At 39.1% G+C, this 25,163-nt stretch overlaps 1 protein-coding gene across 1 annotated transcript in view; it reads left to right on the forward strand.

The window, feature by feature from the left end:
- The window catches only part of TM9SF2 (transmembrane 9 superfamily protein member 2), an 80,546-nt gene that overhangs the window by 4,145 nt on the left and 51,238 nt on the right, over window positions 1-25,163 (forward strand). Inside the window, exons 2-7 of the mRNA XM_070083940.1 lie at window positions 1,392-1,459; window positions 8,758-8,854; window positions 12,878-13,013; window positions 17,669-17,790; window positions 20,187-20,310; window positions 24,177-24,319. Coding sequence (XP_069940041.1) covers window positions 1,392-1,459; window positions 8,758-8,854; window positions 12,878-13,013; window positions 17,669-17,790; window positions 20,187-20,310; window positions 24,177-24,319 — 690 coding nt within the window. The remainder of the gene's footprint in view (window positions 1-1,391; window positions 1,460-8,757; window positions 8,855-12,877; window positions 13,014-17,668; window positions 17,791-20,186; window positions 20,311-24,176; window positions 24,320-25,163) is intronic.

A 25,163-nucleotide genomic window follows, 5' to 3' on the forward strand; every position in this document is an offset into this window, starting at 1 on the left:
TACACTTACATAATTGGTCGCATTCGGAGGTAATCGTTATGCGGGGGTCCACTGTACATGTATGTGTAGTGTGACCTAAGTGTAAGTAGAAGTAGCAAGACATACCTGAAATCTTGCATGTTCATAAGACAGAAAAAAGGACACCAGCAATCCTACCATCATGTAAAACAATTGCAGGCTTTTGTTTTACACTCACTTGGCAGGATGGTAGTACCTCCCTTGGCGGTTGCTGTCTACCAGCCTACTACCTATATAATACTGTACATATTTTGTGTAATATGTATTATATTCTCTATTCTTACACTTAGGTAAGCTAGAGAAAAGAAAATATTAAGAAAATCATATGGAAGAGAAAATACATTTACAGTGATGTACTCTAAATGTATTTTCATCTTGTAAACAAATGATGCAAGTTTACATGATCTGTTTACAAGATGAATCATCTGTTTGTCAGTACCTACATCAATATTGTCTTATATCAGTGGTTATCAAACTTTTTCAGGCTACCTTCCCCTTGGCTCCCTGACCACATCCCTAGCAACCTCCCCCCCCCCCCACACACACTTACAAACACACCTCTTTCTTGGTATTAGGCTGACTGCAAATTCTTCCACAGATCTTTCCACTGCCCCCAGGAAGGCCAGTACTGCCCACTTTGGGAATCACTGTCTTATATAAAATGCTGTAAATGTTATATGTATTACTAATACTAGACATCAAAAATGAAAAGATAATGTGAAAAAGAAATTCATATTTATTTACAGGTATATAATGGTTCATGCATTGATAATGAAGCTACAGCATGATTGCTTTATGGCAGCTTAGTGTAATCGATACGATTGCTTTATGATAGCCTAGACTATAAACTAATGAATGAATCATTGTAAAAATTTTATGGCATACAGTATTAGTTATATTCATAATATAATATTCGAAATATAGGAGTGTAACTAGCCAAGGAGTGAGATTATTTCATCAGCATGGCATGGAGGTCAGTAGTAAACTAATATAGCATTCCCATGATGAATTTCAGCAGCCATAATTTTTTTGTATTAGTGCACACTGATTGCACCAACCTGTTCTCATGCCTTGACCTACCAAACCATGTGTGCCGAATTTGAAGTTGCTAGACTTTACAAGTAGATTTATTTCAGTGACACCGGCTTCAATAATGTAGCTCGTCATCAAAGACAGTGAAGGGTGAATTTGCACAGGCATTTTTAATTATGGTTCTGTAGAGTAGATACAGCATTACTAGGAAATAAAGCAGAAAGGAAAACTGTTACATAACAATGCAGTTTGCATGTTTCAAGCACAATATTTGTGCAGATAATATCTGATATATAATAACTATAATGTATTATACTACAGTATTACATCTTTCTTTTCAGTCAAATGTGCCACTTTACGTTAATCGTCTTAACTCCGAAGAGTCAGTCATTCCTTATGAGTATGACCAGTAAGTACAGTGCATCGTTTATACAATGTATGTTCTCCCAGAGGCAGTTTTTATTTTCTTATATAATAGTCTACTCTTGTTGCTATGCAAAATATGTAAGTAGCTAGGGATCACCAACTTAACCTAACCTCCAAAATGCCACATCCCTACCCCCTTTTAGAATGCATGCATTGTACTAGCACCTCCATGCCTCAAGTTTGGCTAGCTAGTTACTTCCCTGAATCCCTTCATAGATGTTGCCTTGCTCACACACTGATGTCAAATTATAAAAAGCATTTGCTTCTACTCACCCCTATTTAACATGCTCACACAAGCCTGTTTTATGTTTAATGATATTTAAATGTTGTCTGATTCACTTTCCTGCCCTTGACTAATGTAAGAGTATCTCAGTGCTTGTAACCACTGTTTTAAGATGAGAGCCATCTTTGATATCTGATTTACATTAAATCATCACACCAGCAGCCCTGTCAGCGTGCAAGTACATAGGGTGACTTCTACCTAAATAATATGTTGTTAGCAATATTCTCTTCAACTTTTTGTTCTTGGCAAAATTTGTTGACAGCATTTCACCCACTCATTTGCTCTCCTTCACTACTCTCTTAACCTCTCTTTTTCTCTCCATATACTCCTCCCTCCTTATATCACTTCTACTTCGAAAAAACCTCTCATAATCATACTTTCTTTCTCTTACTACTCTCTTACTCTCTCCACCAATCGCTCCTCTTTCCTCCTGTACCCACTCTCCTATATCCACAAACTTCTGCTGAACATTCTAACACTGCATTCTTAAATCTGCCCCATACCTCTTCAACCTCATTGCCTATACTCTCACTAGCCTGTCTTTCTACCAATAGTTACTTATATCTACCCTAATCACATCCTCCTTTAGTTTATAAAAACCTCTCTTAATTTCTGATTACCATTCTCCTTGTACCCAATCTACATTTTAGTCTTATTGTAGCAACAACTAAAAAATGATATACAAGTTGCCCCTTAGTAAATATGCACATCCTGAAGTCTACCCATCAACCTTTTATCTACTTATAAATAGTCTAACAAACTACTGCCATTATACCCTCTGTCATATCTTTTATACATATTTATCCTGTTTTTTCTTGAAATATGTATTATCTATTACCAAACCTCTTTCTGTACAAAGTTCAAAGGCCCCCCTATTATCATTTACCCCTAGCACCCCAAACTTGCCTACCACTTTGGCATTCAGGTTCCCTAGCACACTTACTATCTCACTTGGTGCAAAACTTCCTAAACACTCACTAAACATCTCCCAATCAATCAATCAATATATATATGTATATATATATATATGTATATATATATATATGTATATATATATGTATATATATATATATATGTATATATATATCTATATTTTTTTTTTGTTATCACACTGGCCGATTCCCACCAAGGCAGGGTGGCCCGAAAAAGAAAAACTTTCACCATCATTCACTCCATCACTGTCTTGCCAGAAGGGTGCTTTACACTACAGTTTTTAAACTGCAACATTAACACCCCTCCTTCAGAGTGCAGGCACTGTACCTCCCATCTCCAGGACTCAAGTCCGGCCTGCTGGTTTCCCTGAACCCCTTCATAAATGTTACTTTGCTCACACTCCAACAGCACGTCAAGTATTAAAAACCATTTGTCTCCATTCACTCCTATCAAACACGCTCACGCATGCCTGCTGGAAGTCCAAGCCCCTCGCACACAAAACCTCCTTTACCCCCTCTCTCCAACCTTTCCTAGGCTGACCCCTACCCCGTCTTCCTTCCATTACAGACTGATACACTCTTGAAGTCATTCTGTTTCGCTCCATTCTCTCTACATGTCCGAACCACCTCAACAACCCTTCCTCAGCCCTCTGGACAACAGTTTTGGTAATCCCGCACCTCCTCCTAACTTCCAAACTACGAATTCTCTGCATTATATTCACACCACACATTGCTCTCAGACATGACATCTCCACTGCCTCCAGCCTTCTCCTCGCTGCAACATTCATCACCCATGCTTCACACCCATATAAGAGCGTTGGTAAAACTATACTCTCATACATTCCCCTCTTTGCCTCCAAGGACAAAGTTCTTTGTCTCCACAGATTCCTAAGTGCACCACTCACTCTTTTCCCCTCATCAATTCTATGATTCACCTCATCTTTCATAGACCCATCCACTGGCACGTCCACTCCCAAATATCTGAATACATTCACCTCCTCCATACTCTCTCCCTCCAATCTGATATTCAATCTTTCATCACCTAATCTTTTTGTTATCCTCATAACCTTACTCTTTCCTGTATTCACCTTTAATTTTCTTCTTTTGCACACCCTACCAAATTCATCCACCAATCTCTGCAACTTCTCTTCAGAATCTCCCAAGAGCACAGTGTCATCAGCAAAGAGCAGCTGTGACAACTCCCACTTTGTGTGTGATTCTTTATCTTTTAACTCCAGGCCTCTTGCCAAGACCCTCGCATTTACTTCTCTTACAACCCCATCTATAAATATATTAAACAACCACGGTGACATCACACATCCTTGTCTAAGGCCTACTTTTACTGGGAAATAATTTCCCTCTTTCCTACATACTCTAACTTGAGCCTCACTATCCTCATAAAAACTCTTCACTGATTTCAGTAACCTACCTCCTACACCATACACTTGCAACATCTGCCACATTGCCCCCCTATCCACCCTGTCATACGCCTTTTCCAAATCCATAAATGCCACAAAGACCTCTTTAGCCTTATCTAAATACTGTTCACTTATATGTTTCACTGTAAACACCTGGTCCACACACCCCCTACCTTTCCTAAAGCCTCCTTGTTCATCTGCTATCCTATTCTCCATCTTACTCTTAATTCTTTCAATAATAACTCTACCATACACTTTACCAGGTATACTCAGCAGACTTATCCCCCTATAATTTTTGCACTCTCTTTTATCCCCTTTGCCTTTATACAAAGGAACTATGCATGCTCTCTGCCAATCCCTAGGTACCTTACCCTCTTCCATACATTTATTAAATAATTGCACCAACCACTCCAAAACTATATCCCCACCTGCTTTTAACATATATATTTTTTCCTTTCAACACACCGGCTGTATCCCACCAAGGCGGGGTGGCCCAAAAGGAAAAACGAAAGTTTCTCCTTTTACATTTAGTAATATATACAGGAGAAGAGGTTACTAGCCCCTTGCTCCCGGCATTTTAGTCGCCTCTTACAACACGCATGGCTTACGGAGGAAGAATTCTGTTCCACTTCCCCATGGAGATAAGAGGAAATAAACAAGAATAAGAACTAGAAAGAAAATAGAAGAAAACCCAGAGGGGTGTGTATATATGTGCTTGTACATGTATGTGTAGTGTGACCTAAGTGTAAGTAGAAGTAGCAAGACGTACCTGAAATCTTGCATTAACATATATATATATATATATATATATATATATATATATATATATATATATATATATATATATATATATATATACATGTATATATAATTTTTTTTAACCCTTTCAGGGTCCGTCCCGTAGATCTACGGCTTTACGTTCAGGGTCCAAACCGTAGATCTACGCCATGAGCTCAGCTCACTCTGATAAACTGTGAGTGGTACATTTGGGCCTAGATATGAGAGAATACATCTATGTGGTATGTGTGCACCACATAAAACAGATCCTGCAGCACACTGTGTATAATGAGAGAAAAAAAATGAAATCATGATTTTTCGATTAAAATAGCAACTTTGCAGTGTTTTTTCGTATGTTTTTTATAGCTGTATTTGCGATTTCTTGGTCTCATTTGATAGAATGGAAGACATATTACAGAAATAGAGATGATTTTGATTGGTTTTAGCACTGGAAATGGCTTGAAACTGAGCTCAAAGTAGCGGAAATGTTAAATTTTTGCCGATATTCAAGAGTAAACAAACGACCTCACACGTCTAATACACGTCAGCTGGTGGGTCTAATATACATTCACAAATATGGTGATGATATTCAATTATTACAGTATTGCAAAACGGTAAATCTTCTATTTTTTGGTGTGAATAAAAATTCATTATGTGAATAAAAAATCAAAATGGAATTTATTTGTAAAGCCTCAAAACATAACTAATGAAGAGAGGAAATGTTAGTTTAGTGCCAGGAATGCCTACATTGTTCATTCTGGACCCTATTTTGAAATTGGAATATTTTGAACTTTGTGTTAAATTGGCCAAATTAACAATTTCTGATCACTTTATTTTGTAGTTGAAACAGTTGACTTGGCGATTTCTTGTGCTCAATCGATAGAATAGAAGTAATACTAGTGAAATAGCTAAGAATTTGGTTGATTGGAATAATGTAATTGGCCTAAAATGGGAGTCAAAGTCGGCAAAATCGCCGATTCGTAAATATCGCTGACACTTCAAAATTCGCGAGAGCATAATTTCGTCAATTTTCCACCAAATTTCGTACTTTTTGTTTTATTACCTTCACAAAAAGATTCTCTACGATTTCATAAGAAAAAATAACAAATTTTTTTTTTGAAAATTCTTGGACACTGGTGCGTGACTCCAGATTTGGGCCTTGGACCCTGAAAGGGTTAACAAGTCGGCCGTCTCCCACCGAGGCAGGGTGACCCAAAAAGAAAGAAAATACCCAAGAAGAAAATACTTTCATCATCATTCAACACTCACCTCACTCACACACAATCACCGTTTTTTTCAGAGATGCTCAGAATACAACAGTTTAGAGGCATATATAAAGGTATATAACATATCCCTCCGAACTGCCACTATCCCAAACCCCTCCTTTAAAGTGCAGGCATTGTACTTCCCATTTCCAGTACTCAAGTCCAGCTATATAAAAATAACCGGTTTCCTTGAATCCCTTCACTAAATATTACCCTGCTCACACTCCAACAACTTGTCAGGTCCCAAATACCATGTCTCCATTCACTCCTATCTAACACACTCACGCATGCTTGCTGGTAGTCCAAGCCCCTTGCCCACAAAACCTACTTTACCCCCTCCCTCCAACCTTTTTGATGATGACCCTTACCCCACCTTCCTTCCCCTACAAATTTATACACTCTCCATGTCAATCTACTTTCATCCATACTCTCTAAATGACCAAACCACCTCAACAACCCCTCTTCTGCCCTCTGACTAATACTTTTATTACCTCCACACCTTCTAATTTCCACACTCTGAATTCTCTGCATAATATTTACACCACACATTGCCCTTAGACAGGACATCTCTACCACCTCCAACTGCCTCCTTGCTGCAGCATTTACAACTCAAGCTTCACACTCATATAGTGTTGGTACCACTATACTTTCGTACATTCCCTTCTTTTCCTCCATAGATAATGTTTTTTGTCTCCACATATACCTCAATGCACCACTCACCTTTTTCCTTCATCAATTCTATGGTTAACCTCATCCTTCATACATCCATCCACTGACACGTCAACTCCCACATATCTGAAAACATTCACTTCTTCCATTGTCCTCCTCAACAAAAAGTAACTGTGTCAATTCTCATTTGTATTTGATTCCCCATAATTTAATCCCACCCCTCTCCCCAACACACTAGCATTTACTTCTTTTACAACCCCATCTATAAATATATTAAACAACCATGGTGACATTATACATACCTGTCTTTTTTTTTTTTACACAGGGTTTGACAAGGTTAAGGATCCCTAGCTTTGTTGACAAGCTATTTACAGGTTAAGGATTCCTAACTTTATTGTCAAGCTAAGAGCTGTTACCTACATCAGCTCATTTGAAAGCATTTTTATTGTTATGAGACATACAAGTAGGGAACAGGATGAAGTTGGAGCCATCTGTGGGCCAGCATTTTCATTTGATCAACTGACTTTATTTCATTGACATCATTATGCTGTACGAATGTGTTCCAGACTCTCTCTCTCTCTCTCTCTCTTTCTCTCTCTTTCTCTCCTTCTCTTTCTCTCTCTCTCTCTTTCTTTCTCTTTCTCTTTTTTTTTCACACAGGGTTTGACAAGGTTAAGGATCCCTAGCTTTATTGACAAGCTATTTATAGGTTAAGGATTCCCAGGCAAACCAAGAAAGTGGAGCATACTCAAGGTGTGAGCGTACTTGTGCCTCGTACAGGATCTTGCAACCCCTACTGTCAAGCAGATGGGAGATACGGCGAAGTGCTGTAAGCTTCCTGGCTGCCTTGTTTGCAAGATTTACAACATGGTTCTTCATGGTTAGTTTGGAGTCAAATTTCACCCCAAGGATATCAACTTCTTCTCCAGGTGCCAACATCCTCCCATTCATCCTTACTACTGCACCAGCATTACCATCATGGTGCCTATAGACGATCATCATTTGCGTTTTCTCAGGTGCAAATGTTACTTGCCATCTATTTCCCCAAGCTGATATAGCTCTCAGCTGGTGATTGATGTAGCTTAGAGCAGCTGGCATTTCTTCTCTTGGATAAGTGAATGTCAGTGTACAGTCGTCTGCGTATGCATGTGATTCTGGGATGAGATGAAGAAGGTCGTTGAAGTAGACATTCCATAACAATGGACCCAGCACGCTTCCTTGTGGAACACTTGCCCCAGTAGGATGTCTTGCTGATTCCATTCCATTGAGAACTACACTTAGAGATCTACCATGAAGGTAATCACTGAGGAGACATAGCGTAGAGCCTGCAATTCTCAGTGCTTGAAGTTTTGCTAAGAGGCCATGGTGCCACACCCGGTCGAAAGCACCAGCAATGTCCAGTGCTACCACACAGCTGACTTTGGATTCATCCAGTGACTGGTGCCACTTAGTGGAGAGGTTTAACAACAGATCAGCAGCAGAGTAACCTTTCCTGAAGCCATATTGACGATCACAAAGTAGTGAGTGGTAGTCAAAAAACTCTGTCATTTGTCTTGAGATTATTGTCTCAAGGATCTTACCAGTGATTGACAAGAGTGACACTGGTCTGTAGCTACTGATTTCTGCTCTGCTCTTCTTTTTGTGAGCAGGGACTACATTTGCCTCTTTCCATAGAGAGGGCCATTTACACTGTACTAGGCAGTGCTGAAAGATGCGAGTTAGAGGTGCTGCTAGCTGGTCTGCACATCTTCTCAACAATCTTGGGCTCAACTTGTCTGGGCCCACAGCCTTCTCTTGGTCAAGCGATTTAAGAAGGAAATGCACCACCTCCTGTCCCCCCCCCCTCTCTCTCTCTCTCATTATGATATTTTTATCCTACATGTACTATATATACTATTCTACTGCAATTGTTAATGTTTAATTTTTGTCTTACTCAGTTTTGACTTCTGTAAAGCAGAGGAGAACAGTGAGACAGTTGTTGAGAACCTGGGACAGGTGATGTTTGGAGAGCGCATTCAACCCTCTCCCTACAAGGTGAGTCCCTTGTGTATAATTGGAGAGTACATTCAACCCTCTCCCTGTAAGGTGAGTACCTCATGTACAGTGTTGCACCGTATGTATGACTTTGTGCAGTCTTGGTGTAAAATACCTTTAAATATAACATTGCTAGTAACCTTGGTTTATAAATGAACGATTAATAATGTTTTTCCCTGTTCAGTAAGGCTCTTAACTCATGGACACATTGCATTTCCAGTGTTTCACTTCGCGTAGATCTTAGTGGAACCCTGAGTTTCGGCCGTAATCCGTTCCAAGAGCTAGGCCCAAAGTTAAAACTGCCTGAAGTCGAAGCAATATTTCCTATAAGAAATAATATAAATCCAGTTAATCCATTCCACCCAAAAATATTTTTGGGTGGAATGGATTAACAAATAATTAATTTTTTTAAAGAATAAATTCTATAGATTTACAAACAGAAAACAATGAGAAATAAATATAAAGCACTAATTTTAATGGATAAATTAACATTTAAATCAGTTTTACCTTTATTGAAGATACTTCTTGGCATATGAGAGAGGCAGGAGAGTTTGTTTGGAGGCAGGACAAAATAGTCTTTCAGTATGACACTAATATCAACACTATGGCTTATTTATCTATCACAATTAATCTAATATGACATAATAAACAATATTAATAACATAGAAACATGATATATTACTCTAGAATGAATAAGATACATTACGCATGTCACGACTGGTGTTGTGTTGTTGTTGGGTGTATAAGGGCTACTGAGAGCATAAGCATAAGCAGCAGCAGAGGCAGGACAGGCAGCGGTCTTTTCAGTCTTCCGACATACCTCGAACAACAATGAAGGAGTTAAGTTTTGTGTTGTCATTTTTCTATCGCTTAATCGCTTAACTTACTTGCTACACTGTTAATACTACACTTTATTGCTGGCTGGTGCTATAGCTTTTATCAACTCGTGCTGCTTTAGTATCATACAAATCATTGAATTGCTGAAGGCAATTCAATGATTGGTACTTTGTTACAAATTCTTCCTTCATTTCCATTGAATTTCACACTTTCTTTACCACTATGAAGTTTCTTTGAGCCCATAGTGGCTTATTTCACAGTCACAATCAGTAAACAAGCACTAAACACAATGAATTTATTGTGAAATGTTTGGATGAGTGTGCAGGGTAATGTTCACTCAAGGATAAATAAAGCTAGACTGGCTCACGATGCCTGCGCGGGCAGGCGGACAGGTCTGGTACACCGGCCGAATCACAGGGCACAGGCCGAAACTCGGACAATATTTAGCCGAAAAAAGTGGTCGAAACTCGAAGCGGCCAATAATCAGGACAGCCGAAACTCGAGGTTCCACTGTATTTATAACTGAACTATTTATCCTAATGATAGTTCAGAGGATGATTGTTACATGTGTTTTTAACTGCAGATTAGCATTCATAAAGCAGTTATTTTTTTTTTTGTACAATTTAAAAAGTCCTTGGAGGCAAAGAGGGGAATGTATGAGAGTATAGTTTTACCAACACTCTTATATGGGTGTGAAGCGTGGGTGATGAATGTTGCACCGAGGAGAAGGCTGGAGGCAGTGGAGATGTCATGTCTGAGGGCAATGTGTGGTGTGAATATAATGCAGAGAATTCGTAGTTTGGAAGTTAGGAGGAGGTGCGGGATTACCAAAACTGTTGTCCAGAGGGCTGAGGAAGGGTTGTTGAGGTGGTTCGGACATGTAGAGAGAATGGAGCGAAACAGAATGACTTCAAGAGTGTATCAGTCTGTAGTGGAAGGAAGGCGGGGTAGGGGTCGGCCTAGGAAAGGTTGGAGGGAGGGGGTAAAGGAGGTTTTGTGTGCGAGGGGCTTGGACTTCCAGCAGGCATGCATGAGCGTGTTTGATAGGAGTGAATGGAGACAAATGGTTTTTAATACTTGACGTGCTGTTGGAGTGTGAGCAAAGTAACATTTATGAAGGGATTCAGGGAAACCGGCAGGCCGGACTTGAGTCCTGGAGATGGGAAGTACAGTGCCTGCACTCTGAAGGAGGGTTGTTAATGTTGCAGTTTAAAAACTGTAGTGTAAAGCACCCTTCTGGCAAGACAGTGATGGAGTGAATGATGGTGAAAGTTTTTCTTTTTCGGGCCACCCTGCCTTGGTGGGAATCGGCCAGTGTGATAATAATAAAAAATTTAAAAAGTAAAGTCACGGTACTAAAACTCACTTAAACTTAAACTCCTGATGATGTTTTGGTCTCTCCTGGACGATTGTCAAGTGGCAACAGTTGTGACTTGGTCATGATCCAACACAGATCAGAACATTGTCGTAAGTTTCTTCTCTAAAGTGTGACTCATTAGAGTACCTTCTGGACCTTGTTTGTATGTTTAGATTGGTATAGCTCATGTGTTTCTAAGTAGGGGCCCTAATGTACTTTATTGTACTGTACTTCATTGTGCTGCACTTTGTTCTGTACTTTATTGTACTGTACTCTGTTGTACATCATTTATAAACAGGTAAACGGTTAATTAGAATACATTAATAATGTATAATTTAGGAGTCTGTGCCATGGAGTAATGTGTGCAAAATATACATGTTCATATCGGGTATAAAAGTTTTTTGAATGTATTCCAAATCTTGTTTATATGGTATCTGCCACTGAGAATGTTGAAGCAGTGTACATGAATTTTTTACATTATATCATACCACACACATTGTATGGCTCAGTAGCTCTACATTACATACTATGTATTGTGTAGGTCTGTGGGACCAACACTGATTCTACTGACTTAGCTCTGTGTGACTGCTAATTTAGCGTTAAACTGTTACCTTGTTTGCACTCTAACAGCATGTTGAACCCTAAGAATCCCCTGTCTTTACTCTGATTTAACATGCTTACTCATGCCTGTCAGATGTTCAAGCCCTTAGCACTCAAAACCTTCTTTATTCTCTCCTTCCAACCCTTCAGTTGGATGACCTGTATGAATTCTCTCCTCCCTAGCTCCAACCTTTCTAAGTGCACAAACCACCTCAACACCCTTCTCCTCTACCCTTTGATTATACATTTTGTAACCCCTCACCATCTTCTAATATTTGTGCTTCTATTTTTTTTTTTTTTTGTACCTCAACATCCATCTGCCAAGGCCAGGGGATGCTAAGAGGAAAACACATTCACCATTCATTCAATCACTGTCTTGCCAGAAGTGCGCTCACATCACCTATTCCCCCCTTTTCTTCTTCCGTAGTTGATTATTTTGTATTACTCCTACCCCTTATTTAGCTGATATAACCTCATTTACACACACTACTGCAATTCTTCCACCTTTAATTTTGCTTAGTGCCAGTACTTCCCTCTTTATGTATAATTTTAATAATTCTTTCTTATCTGCATTACAGCAATTTATTCAGACAACCCAACAGTCATGTGTGAATAAGTTAGATAGGAGTGCATGGAGACAAATGGTTTTAATGTGCTGTTGGAGTATGAGCAGGTAACTGTTTTCACAGGGATTCAGGGTAACTGGTTATCCAGACTTGAGTCCTGCAGGTGGGAAGTACAGTGCCTGTGCTCTGAAGGATGGATGGTGGTGGGAAGTACAGTGCCTGTGCTCTGAAGGATGGATGGTGGTGGGAAGTACAGTGCCTGTGCTCTGAAGGATGGATGGTGGTGGGAAGTACAGTGCCTATGCTCTGAAGGATGGATGGTGGTGGGAAGTACAGTGCCTGTGCTCTGAAAGATGGGTGGAGGTGGGAAGTACATTGCCTGTTCTCTGGAGGAGGGGGAAGGTTGTAGTTCTTAGGGTCACCTGAACTGTGATTTCAGCACTCTTCTGGCAAGACAGTGATTGAATGAATGATGGTGAATATATTTTCTGTTATTCAGGTCACCCTACTCAATGGAGGATGGTCAGTGTGTTAAAAAAAAAAGTGATGGGTGTAATAAATTAGCTCTACAAACAATATTAGCTGCTGTTTATGTATATCCTCATTGGTATTTTTGTCTCAGTGTCGGATTCAGAATTCCACATCTCTATTTTCTTTTTCCAGATTGAATTCTTGAACTCTCAGAAGTGTGTATCAGTGTGCACCAAGAATTATGACCCCTCCAATAAAGATCAAGTGCATTACCTTAGTGACCTTAAGAAAGCCATGAACCTCAACTATTACCACCACTGGATAGTTGGTATGTTGTTATAATTATATTTTCTACTGCTGTATCTAGTTGTAAATGTATGTCTGGCATACCAACCGGGTGTGATGGGCAGTATATTCAGTAAATTATCTCAGCACATGCTTTGATAGCACATTTTCAGTTGAGCATTGCTAACATTTTTTTTCAGTAAATATTATTATGCTGTTTTTGACAATGTGTGCATTGTAAAAACTATTTTTGAAACATTACTGTTCGGAGAGTACCACAGTCTAAGGAAAGCTGGTTGCTGACTATGGCTCAATACAGCATATGCTGTAGTGGCTCTTATTAACCTCAAGAGACAACCCACATTCATCAGCTGATAAAACATAAGCAGGCAACTCAGAGCTATCTTCTGCTCATTAGATGCATAACCATCTTCAAATGTTTCTATGTCAACAACCAAGAGGACAAGGAATTTAAGGCACAATAAAATTCTTCCTTAATGACAGTTACGGGAAAATTGTATAGTGAAATGCATGAGTGGCATTAGCTAACAAAACAAACAATCCTGCTTAGTTGGACTACATAACTTGCAGATAGTTAAGTAGCTTAGTTGAGCTACACATCCTGCAGGTGGTTACATAGCTTAGTTGAACTACACACACCCTGCAGGTGGTTACATAGCTTAGTTGGACTACATAACCTACAGGTGGTTATGTAGCTTAGTTGAACTACATAACCTGCAGGTGGTTATGTAGCTTTCCTTTAATATACATTTCGAGAGTTTCGCTACTCTTGGAGCCCGGCCATGGACCAGGCTTGTCTGGCGCTTGCCTGGTCAACCAGGCTTTTGCTGCTGGAGGCCCACTGCCTCGCATATCCATCACAGCCTGGTTGATCTGGTACCTGGTGAAGATACTTGTCCAGTTTCTTCTTGAAAGCTTCTACACTTGTTTGAGCCATGTTTCTGATATCTCCTGGTAAGATGTTGAATAGTCTGGGACCCTGGATGTTTATATAGTGTTCCCTTATTGTCCTTACCACACCCCTGCTCCTCACTGGGTTTATTTTACATTCCTCTCATATCTCTCACTCCAGTCTGTTGTTATGGCAGTGTGCAGATTAGTTTAGTTTAAGGACTTAACTGGCATTGACCATTTCATATTTTAATTGCTTACAAAACCAAAAGGTAGATGAAAAAGACCCACATACAACACTTGGGTATCTTTGTTGTGAAGGCAGTTAAAGAGGAATTACCAAACAAACTAGAGCTAGATAAATCTTTAAAAAATAGGTTAGGTTAGACATATATATATGGTAAGTGAGAAGGATTGTATTTGACTGGGAGCAGCCTAAGATTGGTTATTAGGTTTACTGAAGCTAGCTTCTTGGGTAACTATAGGAATAGGCTGGACAAGTACACACGAGGGAATGGCTGGATTTGTAAAGGACCTGGTAAATATGGGCCAATAGGGCTGCAACAGTGTTCCTTCATTATTAGTTATTGCAAATTTAGAAGACTAGAGGTCAGTCATATGATAATCAATCATCAGTGGCTGGTGTTGATTTGGGTGTTCAGAAGTTAATTTTAGATCTGAACCTAATGGCAGGTTTTGTCCCCTGTGACAAGCACTCACTTTCGTTGGTGTTCATGTCTGATAACAAATGGAGCTCTAAGACGGCTGCCACTATAAGAAAGATCAGAAAAGTGATGGATCCCCTGAAAAAAGTTGCTTGATGCTCCTGCTAATAATATCAAAGAGTTTGCAGCCATATAGTAAAAAAACTGTCAGTTTCGAATATTGGTGAAACTGTTTAAGAAGAGTAATTTGTGACCAACTAAACAAATGTAGAGAAATAATGTCTATTTTAAATTTCTTTTACTTCCAGTGCAATAATGGTACTTGGATACCAACAGTATCAAGCCACATTGAGAGTATTATACATGCATGAGCTAACTGTTGCAATTATAGTTTAGTAGTTTAACCCTTTGAGGGTTTCGGCCGTACTAGTACGGCTTACGACCCAGGGTTTTTGATGTACTAGTATGCCTAAATTCTAGCGCCCTCAAATCTAGTGGGAGAAAGCTGATAGGCCTACATATGAAAGAATGGGTCTATGTGGTCAGTGTGCACAGTATAAAAAAATCCTGCAGCACACAGTGCATAATGAGGAAAAAAAAACTTTGACCGTTTTTTGGGACTAAAACAGCGACTTTGCACTGTATTTTCGTATGGTATTTATTGCTGTATTCTAGTTTTCTTGGTCTCATTTTATAGAATGGAAGACATATTACAGAAATTGAGATGATTTTGACTGGTTTTACAACGAAAAGTACCTTGAAATTGAGCTCAAAGCAGCAGAAATGTTCGATTTTTACCGAAGTTCAAAAGTAAACAAATCATGCCAAGCGTCCAATACACGTTAACTGGTGAGTCTAATATTCTTTCGCAAGTGCGCCAATATTATTAATATAATTTTTTACACTAATGCAGTAGTCTGCATAACGGTAAATCTTCTATTTTTTGTGAGAATAAAAATTCAAAGTGGAAAGCAAAAGAATGTAAGAGGGGCCTTGAGACGTGACTAATGAACAGAGGAAATGTCATTTTCGTGCCAGGAATGTCTTTCTTGTTTATTCTGGACCCTGTTCGGAAATTGGCATCTTTTGAAATTTGTGTGAAATTGGCAAAATTGCTAAATTCTGACCACTGTATTGGACAGTTGAAATCGGTAAATGGGTGGTTTCTTGCACTCATTTGATAGAAAAAATGGAGTTCTAGCGAAATATTCATGTTTTTTGTTTTGTCAACTAGTACAGTGGAATTGGCCGAAAATGGGGCTCAAACTGGTCAAAATCGCCGATGCGTAAACATCGCCGAGACCGCTAACTTCGCAAGAGCATAATTCCGTAAGTTTTCCATCAAATTTCATACTTTTGGTGTCATTATGATCGGGAAAAGATTCTCTATCTTTTCATAAGAATTTTTTTTTTTTTAAATTTGGCCGACCCTAAGAACGAGTCTCGGAGAGGGCCTGTCGACCCTCAAAGGGTTAAAGCAAAGAGAAATATTAAATGGAAACATTTGTGTATGATTTATACTTGAAAAGACAGGACAGTCTGAAAATTTGAAAGTTAATAGCTATTATTTTCTTCATAATTTGATCAAATTTCTTAACACTGATAAATTATTATGAAAATATAACAACGCTTTATTTGTGACTAATACACAACATTTTTGTTTTTTCAACAAACTGGCTGTATCCCACAGAGGCGGGGTGGCTCAAAAAGAAAAACGAAAGTTTCTCTTTTTAAATTTATTAATTTATACAGGAGAAGGGGTTACTAGCCCCTTGCTCCCGGCATTTTAGTCGCCTCTTACGACACGCATGGCTTACGAAGGAAGAATTCTGTTCCACTTCCCCATGGAGATAAGAGGAAATAGACGAGAACAAGAACTAGAAAGAAAATAGAAGAAAACCCAGAGGGGTATGTATATATATGCTTGTACATGTATGTGTAGTGTGACCTAAGTGTAAGAAGAAGTAGCAAGACGTACCTGAAATCTTGCATGTCTGTGAGACAGAAAAAAGACACCAGCAATCCTACCATCATGTAAAACAATTACAGATTTCCGTTTTACACTTGGCAGGACGGTAGTACCTCCCTGGGCGGTTGCTGTCTACCAACCTACTACCTAGGAATACACAACATATTATGACTAATACACAAGATATTGTGACCAATACACAAGATATTGTGACTAATGCAAGACATATGTCTTGTGACTAATATACAACATATTGTGACTAATACTGAGGGCCCTGAATCTGCACTCTCTAGAAAGACGTAGAATTAGGGGGGATATAATTGAGGTGTATAAATGGAAAACAGGAATAAATAAAGAGGATGTAAATAGCGTGCTAAAAATATCTAGCCAAGACAGGACTCGCAGCAATGGTTTCAAGTTTGAAAAATTCAGATTCAGGAAGGATAAAGGAAAGCACTGGTTTGGTAAGAGTTGTGGATGAATGGAACAAGCTCCCGAGTACCGTCATAGAAACTAAGACGTTGTGTAGTTTTAAAAATAGATTAGATAAATACATGAGTGGGTGTGAGTGGGTGTGAGTTTGACCTGACTAGCTTGTGCTACTAGGTCAGATGCCGTGCTCCTTCCTTAAGTGAGTGTGACCTGACCTGACTAGGGTAGGGCATTGGCTTAAGCTGGTAGAAGAATTGGACCTGCCTTGCATGTGCCAGTAAGGCTGCTGCAATGTTCCTTCTTTCTTGATGTTCTTAATACTCAACATATTATAACTTTTGCTCACAAAATCTAAACAGGTACAGTACATGTATATAAATTTACAAAGCACTTACGTGGGTATAATTATAAGCTGCAAATTATAAATGGTAATTAATACATACTGTAGCAAAAGTTATATACTGTAGTTTGTTTGCATGGAAGCACATATTTTTTTTACGCCTCTACGAAAAATCAGAAATTTATATTATGTATTACCGAGAATAAATAAATGTTTCCAAATACTGTACTAACAGATTTTCACGTGCAAGGTTGATATCCATCACATGGGAAGTTTAGGTTAGAGGGATGGCAGTGGGATGATTTACCCTAGGTACCAAAAAATCCTAGCTATGCCACTGGATCAACAAGGTGAAACTACTTAATTTTTGTGTCTTGCAGACAACATGCCTGTGACCTGGTGTTACTTAGTGGAAGGTGGCAGTGTGTTCTGTGCCACCGGCTTTCCTGTTGGATGTTTTGTTGACAATGTCAAGCGGCCCAAGGATGCCTGTGTCATGGATGTAAGTCTGCAGTGTAATTTTTATTAACTTTTGTTTTTTTTTACACCTGCCATCTCCCACTGAGGTAGGGTGACCCAGAAAAGAAGGAACACTTTCACCATCACTCACCCCACTACTGTCTTGCCATAGGCATGCTGATACTGTAGTCTAGATGCCCCTCCAGAATTGCAGTATCTCCACCCCTCTTTCTAAGTTAAGGCACTGTAGTTCCCACCTCCAGGACTCGAGTCGTGCTAACCATTTTTTGTAGATCCCATAATAAATGTTTCCTTGCTCACACTCCAACAGCATGTTAAATCATAAAAACCACTTGCCTTCTCTTAGTCCTATCTAACATATTTGCCAATGCCTGTTGGATATCTAAGCTCCTGCACATTAAGCTTTCTTTGCCCCCTCCTTCCAACCTTTCCTAGGACAACCCCTATCCTGCCTTTCCTCCACCACAGATTTATACACCCTCCAAGTCATCCTGTTTTGTTCCTTCCTCTCTAGATATCCAGACCACCTCAAAATCTCCTCAGCCCTCTGGCTATTATTATTATTAGAATAAATGAAGGGAAAAGGGTGAGTGGAGCACTAAGGAGTCTGGAGAGATGAAGAACGTTATCCATGGAAACAAAGAGGGAAATGCATGAAAGTATAGTGGTACCAATGCTCTTATATGGGTGTGAAGCATTGTTGGTGAATGTTGCAGCAAGGAGAAGGCTGGAGGCAGAGATGTTGTGTCTGAGGGCAATGCGCAGTGTGAATATAATGCAGAGAATCCATAGCTTGGAGATCAGAAGGGAATGTGGGATTTACAGAAATATTATTCTAAGGACTGAGGAGGGTTTGTTGAGGTGGTTTGTACATTTAGAAAGGATTTAACAAAATAGAATGACTTGGAGGGCATATAAATCTAAAGTGGAAGGAAGACAGGGTAAGGAGGAATGGTTGGATGGAAGGGTAAAGAAGGTTTTGTGTGTGAGGGGATTGGACTTCCAGCAAACGTGCATGAGTGTGTTAGATAGGAGTGAGTAGAGACAGATGGCTTTTATGACTTGATGTGTTGTTGGAGCGTGACACAGTTCAGGGGTTCAGGGAAACTGGTTAACCGGACTTGAGTCTGGGAAGTGCGAAGTACAGTGCCTGCTCTCTGAAGGACGGGTGTTGATATATTGCCGTTTTTTAACTTTAGTGTAGGCACACATCTGGCAAGACAGTAATGGAGTGAATGATCATGAAAGTGTTTCTTCTTTTTCGGGTTACCTTGCCTTGGTGGGAAATGTCCGATGTATTAATAAAAAAATTATCGTTTTTTTTTTGTTTTTTTTTCTTTTAACACATCGGCTGTCTCCCACCAAGTAGGGTGACCCGAAAAAGAAAAACTTTCATCATTCACTCCAACACTGTCTTACCAGAGGTTCACTAACACTACAGTTAAAAAACTGCAACATTTACACCCTTGTATCCACTGATTCGGTATCTGCGGTTTCAGTTATCCATGGTTTACTGTGTCCCAAAAATACCTCATAATTTGATATAATAATGGCCTTAGAGCAGTTTCTTCAAAGCCTAAGAGGAGGAGTGAAGTGCTTCCTACCGGTGAAAAAGTGATAATTCTCCACTTATTGTGCATACTTTATCAATTAAATTTTATAATAAGACTTACTTGCTGCTATCCATGGTTTTGGTATCCACAGCAGGTCCTTGGAATGTATCCCCCTTGGATATGGGACCCTACTGTATTATTATTGATTTTTTTTTGCACTGAATGCTTTTGTTTTTACCATTTTATTTGTAAGATTTTTTTTTTTTTGTTTCACTATATTTTTAGTTCTCTCATTTTTTTCTTCAGGAGAATTAAGACTAACAGGCTCACACTACTTATCAAGGCAGGAGAGGGAGCAGATCTGCAAAATGTACAGAGGTCATTTACTGCCTACAAACAATAAATGTAACATTTAAACTAGTGGGAATGCCTGAAAGCACTTGAAATGTATTCTCAGGAGTGAAGATGTAATATTTATGTGAAAGATACTTAAGGGCCTAGTCCAGATCTTCACACTATCATTACAATGTATTAAATGAGAAATATGGATGGAAGTGTAAAATAGGCTCAGTGAAAGTGGGGGGAATCACGGGCACAATAAGAGAACATTTTGTCAACATGCATGGTTTAACACTGTTCATCCTGCTACCAGCACATATCAGAAACGTTGCCAAAACAAGTGTGAAAGATTTCAATGTATATATGCTGAGAATTCACTTTAATTCCTATTTTAGAGATTGAAGTATTCTTGTCTGGTGGTGAAAAGGTTGCACGTAGCCTTAATAAGCCTTGTATAGTAGCTAGGTCATAAATCCCATAAACCCACCATCAACCGTTGACCAGAGTTGTCATTTCCTTGCTACAGAAACGCTACAAAGATCCCAGCACCTACTACATTTTCAACCACGTGGACCTGAACATCACCTACCATAGTGGTGACAATGAAGATTGGGGCGCTTCTCTCAATGGTCCCGGAGGACGCATTCTCTGTGAGTAATTGTGTCGAACATTACTGATAATGTGATGCATTATCATAGAGAGTAAATTATGTATCCTAGGATATCCATGGTTATACATTAAAATAGATATTACACCATGTGTTGATACATTAATACTTGTAGTAGACCATGTGTTGATACATTAACACTGGTAGTAGAGCATGACCAATCATTCCTGGTTATACGTATTTTATTATCCAAGAAATAGAGTAAATCTCCTAAAATGGGCTTTTAATTAAAGCCCACACCAAGAGGTGTATATATCTGTATATACACCAAGAGGTGTATATCTCTGTATATACACCAAGAGGTGTATATCTCTGTATATACACCAAGAGGTGTATATCTCTGTATATACACCAAGAGGTGTATATCTCTGTATATACACCAAGAGGTGTATATCTCTGTATATACACCAAGAGGTGTATATCTCTGTATATACACCAAGAGGTGTGTATCTCTGTATATACACCAAGAGGTGTATATCTCTGTATATACACCAAGAGGTGTATATCTCTGTATATACACCAAGAGGTGTATATCTCTGTATATACACCAAGAGGTGTATATCTCTGTATATACACCAAGAGGTGTATATCTCTGTATATACACCAAGAGGTGTATATCTCTGTATATACACCAAGAGGTGTATATCTCTGTATATACACCAAGAGGTGTATATCTCTGTATATACACCAAGAGGTGTATATCTCTGTATATGCACCAAGAGGTGTATATCTCTGTATATACACCAAGAGGTGTATATCTCTATATATACACCAAGAGGTGTATATCTCTGTATATACACCAAGAGGTGTATATCTCTGTATATACACCAAGAGGTGTATATCTCTGTATATACACCAAGAGGTGTATGTTTCTCAGTGTATATGTGCTGAGAGGTGTGTCTCAGTGTATATACACCAAGAGGTGTATGTATATCAGATGTGTGTGCCTGTGTATATATACCAAGAGGTGTAATGCTCTGTGTATATATACCAAGAAGTGTAATGCTATATATACCAAGAAGTGTAATGCTGTGTATATATACGAAGAGGTGTAATGCTCTGTGTACATATACCAAGAAGTGTAAATCTCTGTGTATATATGCCAAGAGGTGTAAATGCTCTGTATATACACTTGAGTTTACTTTAATCCCTATTTTAGGTGTTAATGTAAATTTTTGACTGGAAGTGAACAGGTTATGTGCAGTCTTAATAACCCTCGGGTAGTAGATGAATTTTAAACTTCATTATTGCAAACCATTTAATTTGTTGAGTTTAATGTAGATTGTAGTAAGAAGGCAAATGACTGCTGACAATTAAAAGGACATCTTTTTATTGGGTTTATGACTTGTAAATGGTTCGATGGGTCCACAACATCTAACTACTGATTCGTGCAAATTATACCAATAGAAAGAAAGGAAAATTTAACCTGAACACTCACCATTTAATTACTGGAAGATGCATATTGCTGGTGCAACACACCCTAATGCCTACATAACAAATAGAATAACTGGCCAGTCAGTGTAGACTGTTAAGTAAATGGCGTACTTCCCTGGGGTGAGCTACGATGATGCTGGATCATTCATTTTCCATTCTCATCACCCTGTTATAATAACAACAATGATAATAATAACAATAATAATAATATCTTCATTTCAACAAGTACATGTACAAGGTATACAGGCCTAGCTGACATCAGTGACATACTGCTGTATAGAAAGCTGCTTGTTATGCAGAGCATTTTGGGCAAATCAGGTCAGTTTTGTCCCAGGATGTGAACCAAACCAGTTGACTAACACCCAGGTTTCCATTTTACTGATGGGGAACATAGACAACCAGTGTAAAGAAACACACCCAGTGCTACCCTCACTGGGAATTGAACCCCCACACTCACCGTGTGAAGCGAGAGCTTTAACCACCAGGCCACGGAGCACCACGCAGGCTTGTTCCTGTTCCTATTCTTCAGCAGGAGGTCATTAATAAAGGTTCCAGTTACAAGTTCAGGCCGATCCTCTCAATTGTGGCCTTGATGTTGCCGGATTAAACTTCACCATTAGCACAAAGCAGTGTACACATAAATTAATTATGGCATCTCGCGTGTATTACTCCGCGGCTGCTGCACCCTCATTCACATAAAATTTATCGAAGGGTCAAATCAACATCACATTTAATACTTAATTATTATATTATTCAAATTCATACGTGCTGAATTTAGGAAAATTAAAAAAATTTCCACACCTTTACTGAAGACAGTTCTGTCCTTGGACCTTGAATGTACTTGAAGTGAATGAGGTCCATGGCACATAACATCTTAATACAAGTACAAATTTATTTTCTGCAGTATACAAATAACGCAGTTTTTTTTTTTTTTTTTTTTTCAACAAGTCGGCCGTCTCCCACCGAGGCAGGGTGACCCAAAAAAGAAAGAAAATCCCCAAAAAGAAAATACTTTCATCATCATTCAACACTTTCACCCCACTCGCACATTATCACTGTTTTTGCAGAGGTGCTCAGAATACAACAGTTTAGAAGCATACACATATAAAGATACACAACATATCCCTCCAAACTGCCAATATCCCAAACCCCTCCTTTAAAGTGCAGGCATTGTACTTCCCATTTCCAGGACTCAAGTCCGACTATATGAAAATAACCGGTTTCCCTGAATCCCTTCACTAAATATTACCCTGCTCACACTCCAACAGATCGTCAGGTCCCAAGTACCATTCGTCTCCATTCACTCCTATCTAACACGCTCATGCACGCTTGCTGGAAGTCCAAGCCCCTTGCCCACAAAACCTCCTTTACCCCCTCTCTCCAACCCTTTTGAGGATGACCCCTACCCCGCCTTCCTTCCCCTATAGATTTATATGATGCTTTCCATGTCATTCTACTTTGATCCATTCTCTCTAAATGACCAAACCACCTCAACAACCCCTCTTCTGCCCTCTGACTAATACTTTTATTAACTCCACACCTTTTCCTAATTTCCACACTCCGAATTTTCTGCATAATATTTACACCACACATTGCCCTTAGACAGGACATCTCCACTGCCTCCAACCGTCTCCTTGCTGCTGCATTTACCACCCAAGCTTCACACCCATATAAGAGTGTTGGTACTACTATACTTTCATACATTCCCTTCTTTGCCTCCATAGATAACGTTTTTTGACTCCACATATACCTCAACGCACCACTCACCTTTTTTCCCTCATCAATTCTATGATTAACCTCATCCTTCATAAATCCAACCGCCGACACGTCAACTCCCAAGTATCTGAAAACATTCACTTCTTCCATACTCCTCCCCAATTTGATATCCAATTTTTCTTTATCTAAATCATTTGACACCCTCATCACCTTACTCTTTTCTTTGTTCACTTTTAACTTTCTACCTTTACACACATTCCCAAACTCATCCACTAACCTTTGCAATTTTTCTTTAGAATCTCCCATAAGCACAGTATCATCAGCAAAAAGTAACTGTGTCAATTCCCATTTTGAATTTGATTCCCCAAAATTTAATCTCACCCCTCTCCCGAACACCCTAGCCACTATCATATGTTGCAGTTCTATTGCATAAAGACTACTTAAGAACTAGACATGGGTTATTAAGTAGCTAAGTGAACAGTAGTACAGTTTTAAGTATATATTAATTCTTCACACTGATTCATTGATCTTCAGTTAGGTAGGATTTCTTAAGTTTATAGGACAATTGAAAGAGATGGTGTAGATACAGGAAGTTAATGTCGGTATAACGGAATGCATTCATGTCCAGTTCCATCAGTATAAGGGTGCTATTTATAAAGTTTGCTTGCTTGTTGGCCTCATATTTACTTAATGTTTCAGCTGTGCGTGTCATGCCAAGAAGTATTAAACATATAGCAGGGGGTAAAGATGAAGACTCGTGTGATACAGCAGAGGTCATGGGCATCAGTGCAGAATTCAAGAACAAAATAGAGATCAAATATTCTTACAGCGTAACTTTCACAGTGAGTGCTAGCAATAATGTCAGTAAGTAAACAGTAAATAAATATTTTAGTTCCACAAGGTTCAAGTCACCCATGCTTAAATAGTGGAATACATGTACAGCATACAAGGGGCCCCTTTATGTAGAGTTTATAAAGTTAGATGCAAATCACTTTGGACAAACTACCAATAAGTCATAAGATTAATAGAAGCCCTCCATTTAATGGTCTTTGGAAATAGAGGACAGAATGTGCTGGGTCATCTGATTTGGAAATAACAAAGTCCGTTGATTGCAGAGTTGTCTTATTTCCATCATCCCCCCCAATCACCATTACCAACCAATTTCCTCCCCCCATTAATGCATTAATAAAGAGTTTAACTTCAGTTAGTTTTTAAACAGAGACAAATGCAGAAAAAGCTTCTGTCACCTGAAGGATACCCAATGGATGCTTTTGGAGGTCAGTGCCTCCATGGCCCAGTCCCAGACCAGGTCTCCTGGTTGATAAAGATCTGATCAACCAGGCTGTTACTGCTGGCCACACACTGTCCAGTGTGCATACCACAGCCCAGCTGATCAGGAACTGATCTGAGAAACTTTTCAAGGGCATTAAATTGTTTGGGATCTCTGACACTCATTGCATTCTCTCTTAGTGTACTTATTGTGCCCCTGTTTTTTTATTGGAGGTATTTTGCATGGTGATGTTCCTTTCTCACTTACATTCCAAGGAATACAATTGAAGAGACTTAAGAGTTCCCAGTAGTTCAGATGTTTGAATGTACAGGCATTCCTCACTTAACAGCCTACCTGTTTAACAACCACTCTGACTTGCAACCAGTTCTCTCTGACCAGTCGGTATTGTATGCTGT

This window comes from Cherax quadricarinatus, chromosome 11 (assembly GCF_038502225.1).
Source record: "Cherax quadricarinatus isolate ZL_2023a chromosome 11, ASM3850222v1, whole genome shotgun sequence".
NCBI classification, from domain to species: domain Eukaryota; kingdom Metazoa; phylum Arthropoda; class Malacostraca; order Decapoda; family Parastacidae; genus Cherax; species Cherax quadricarinatus.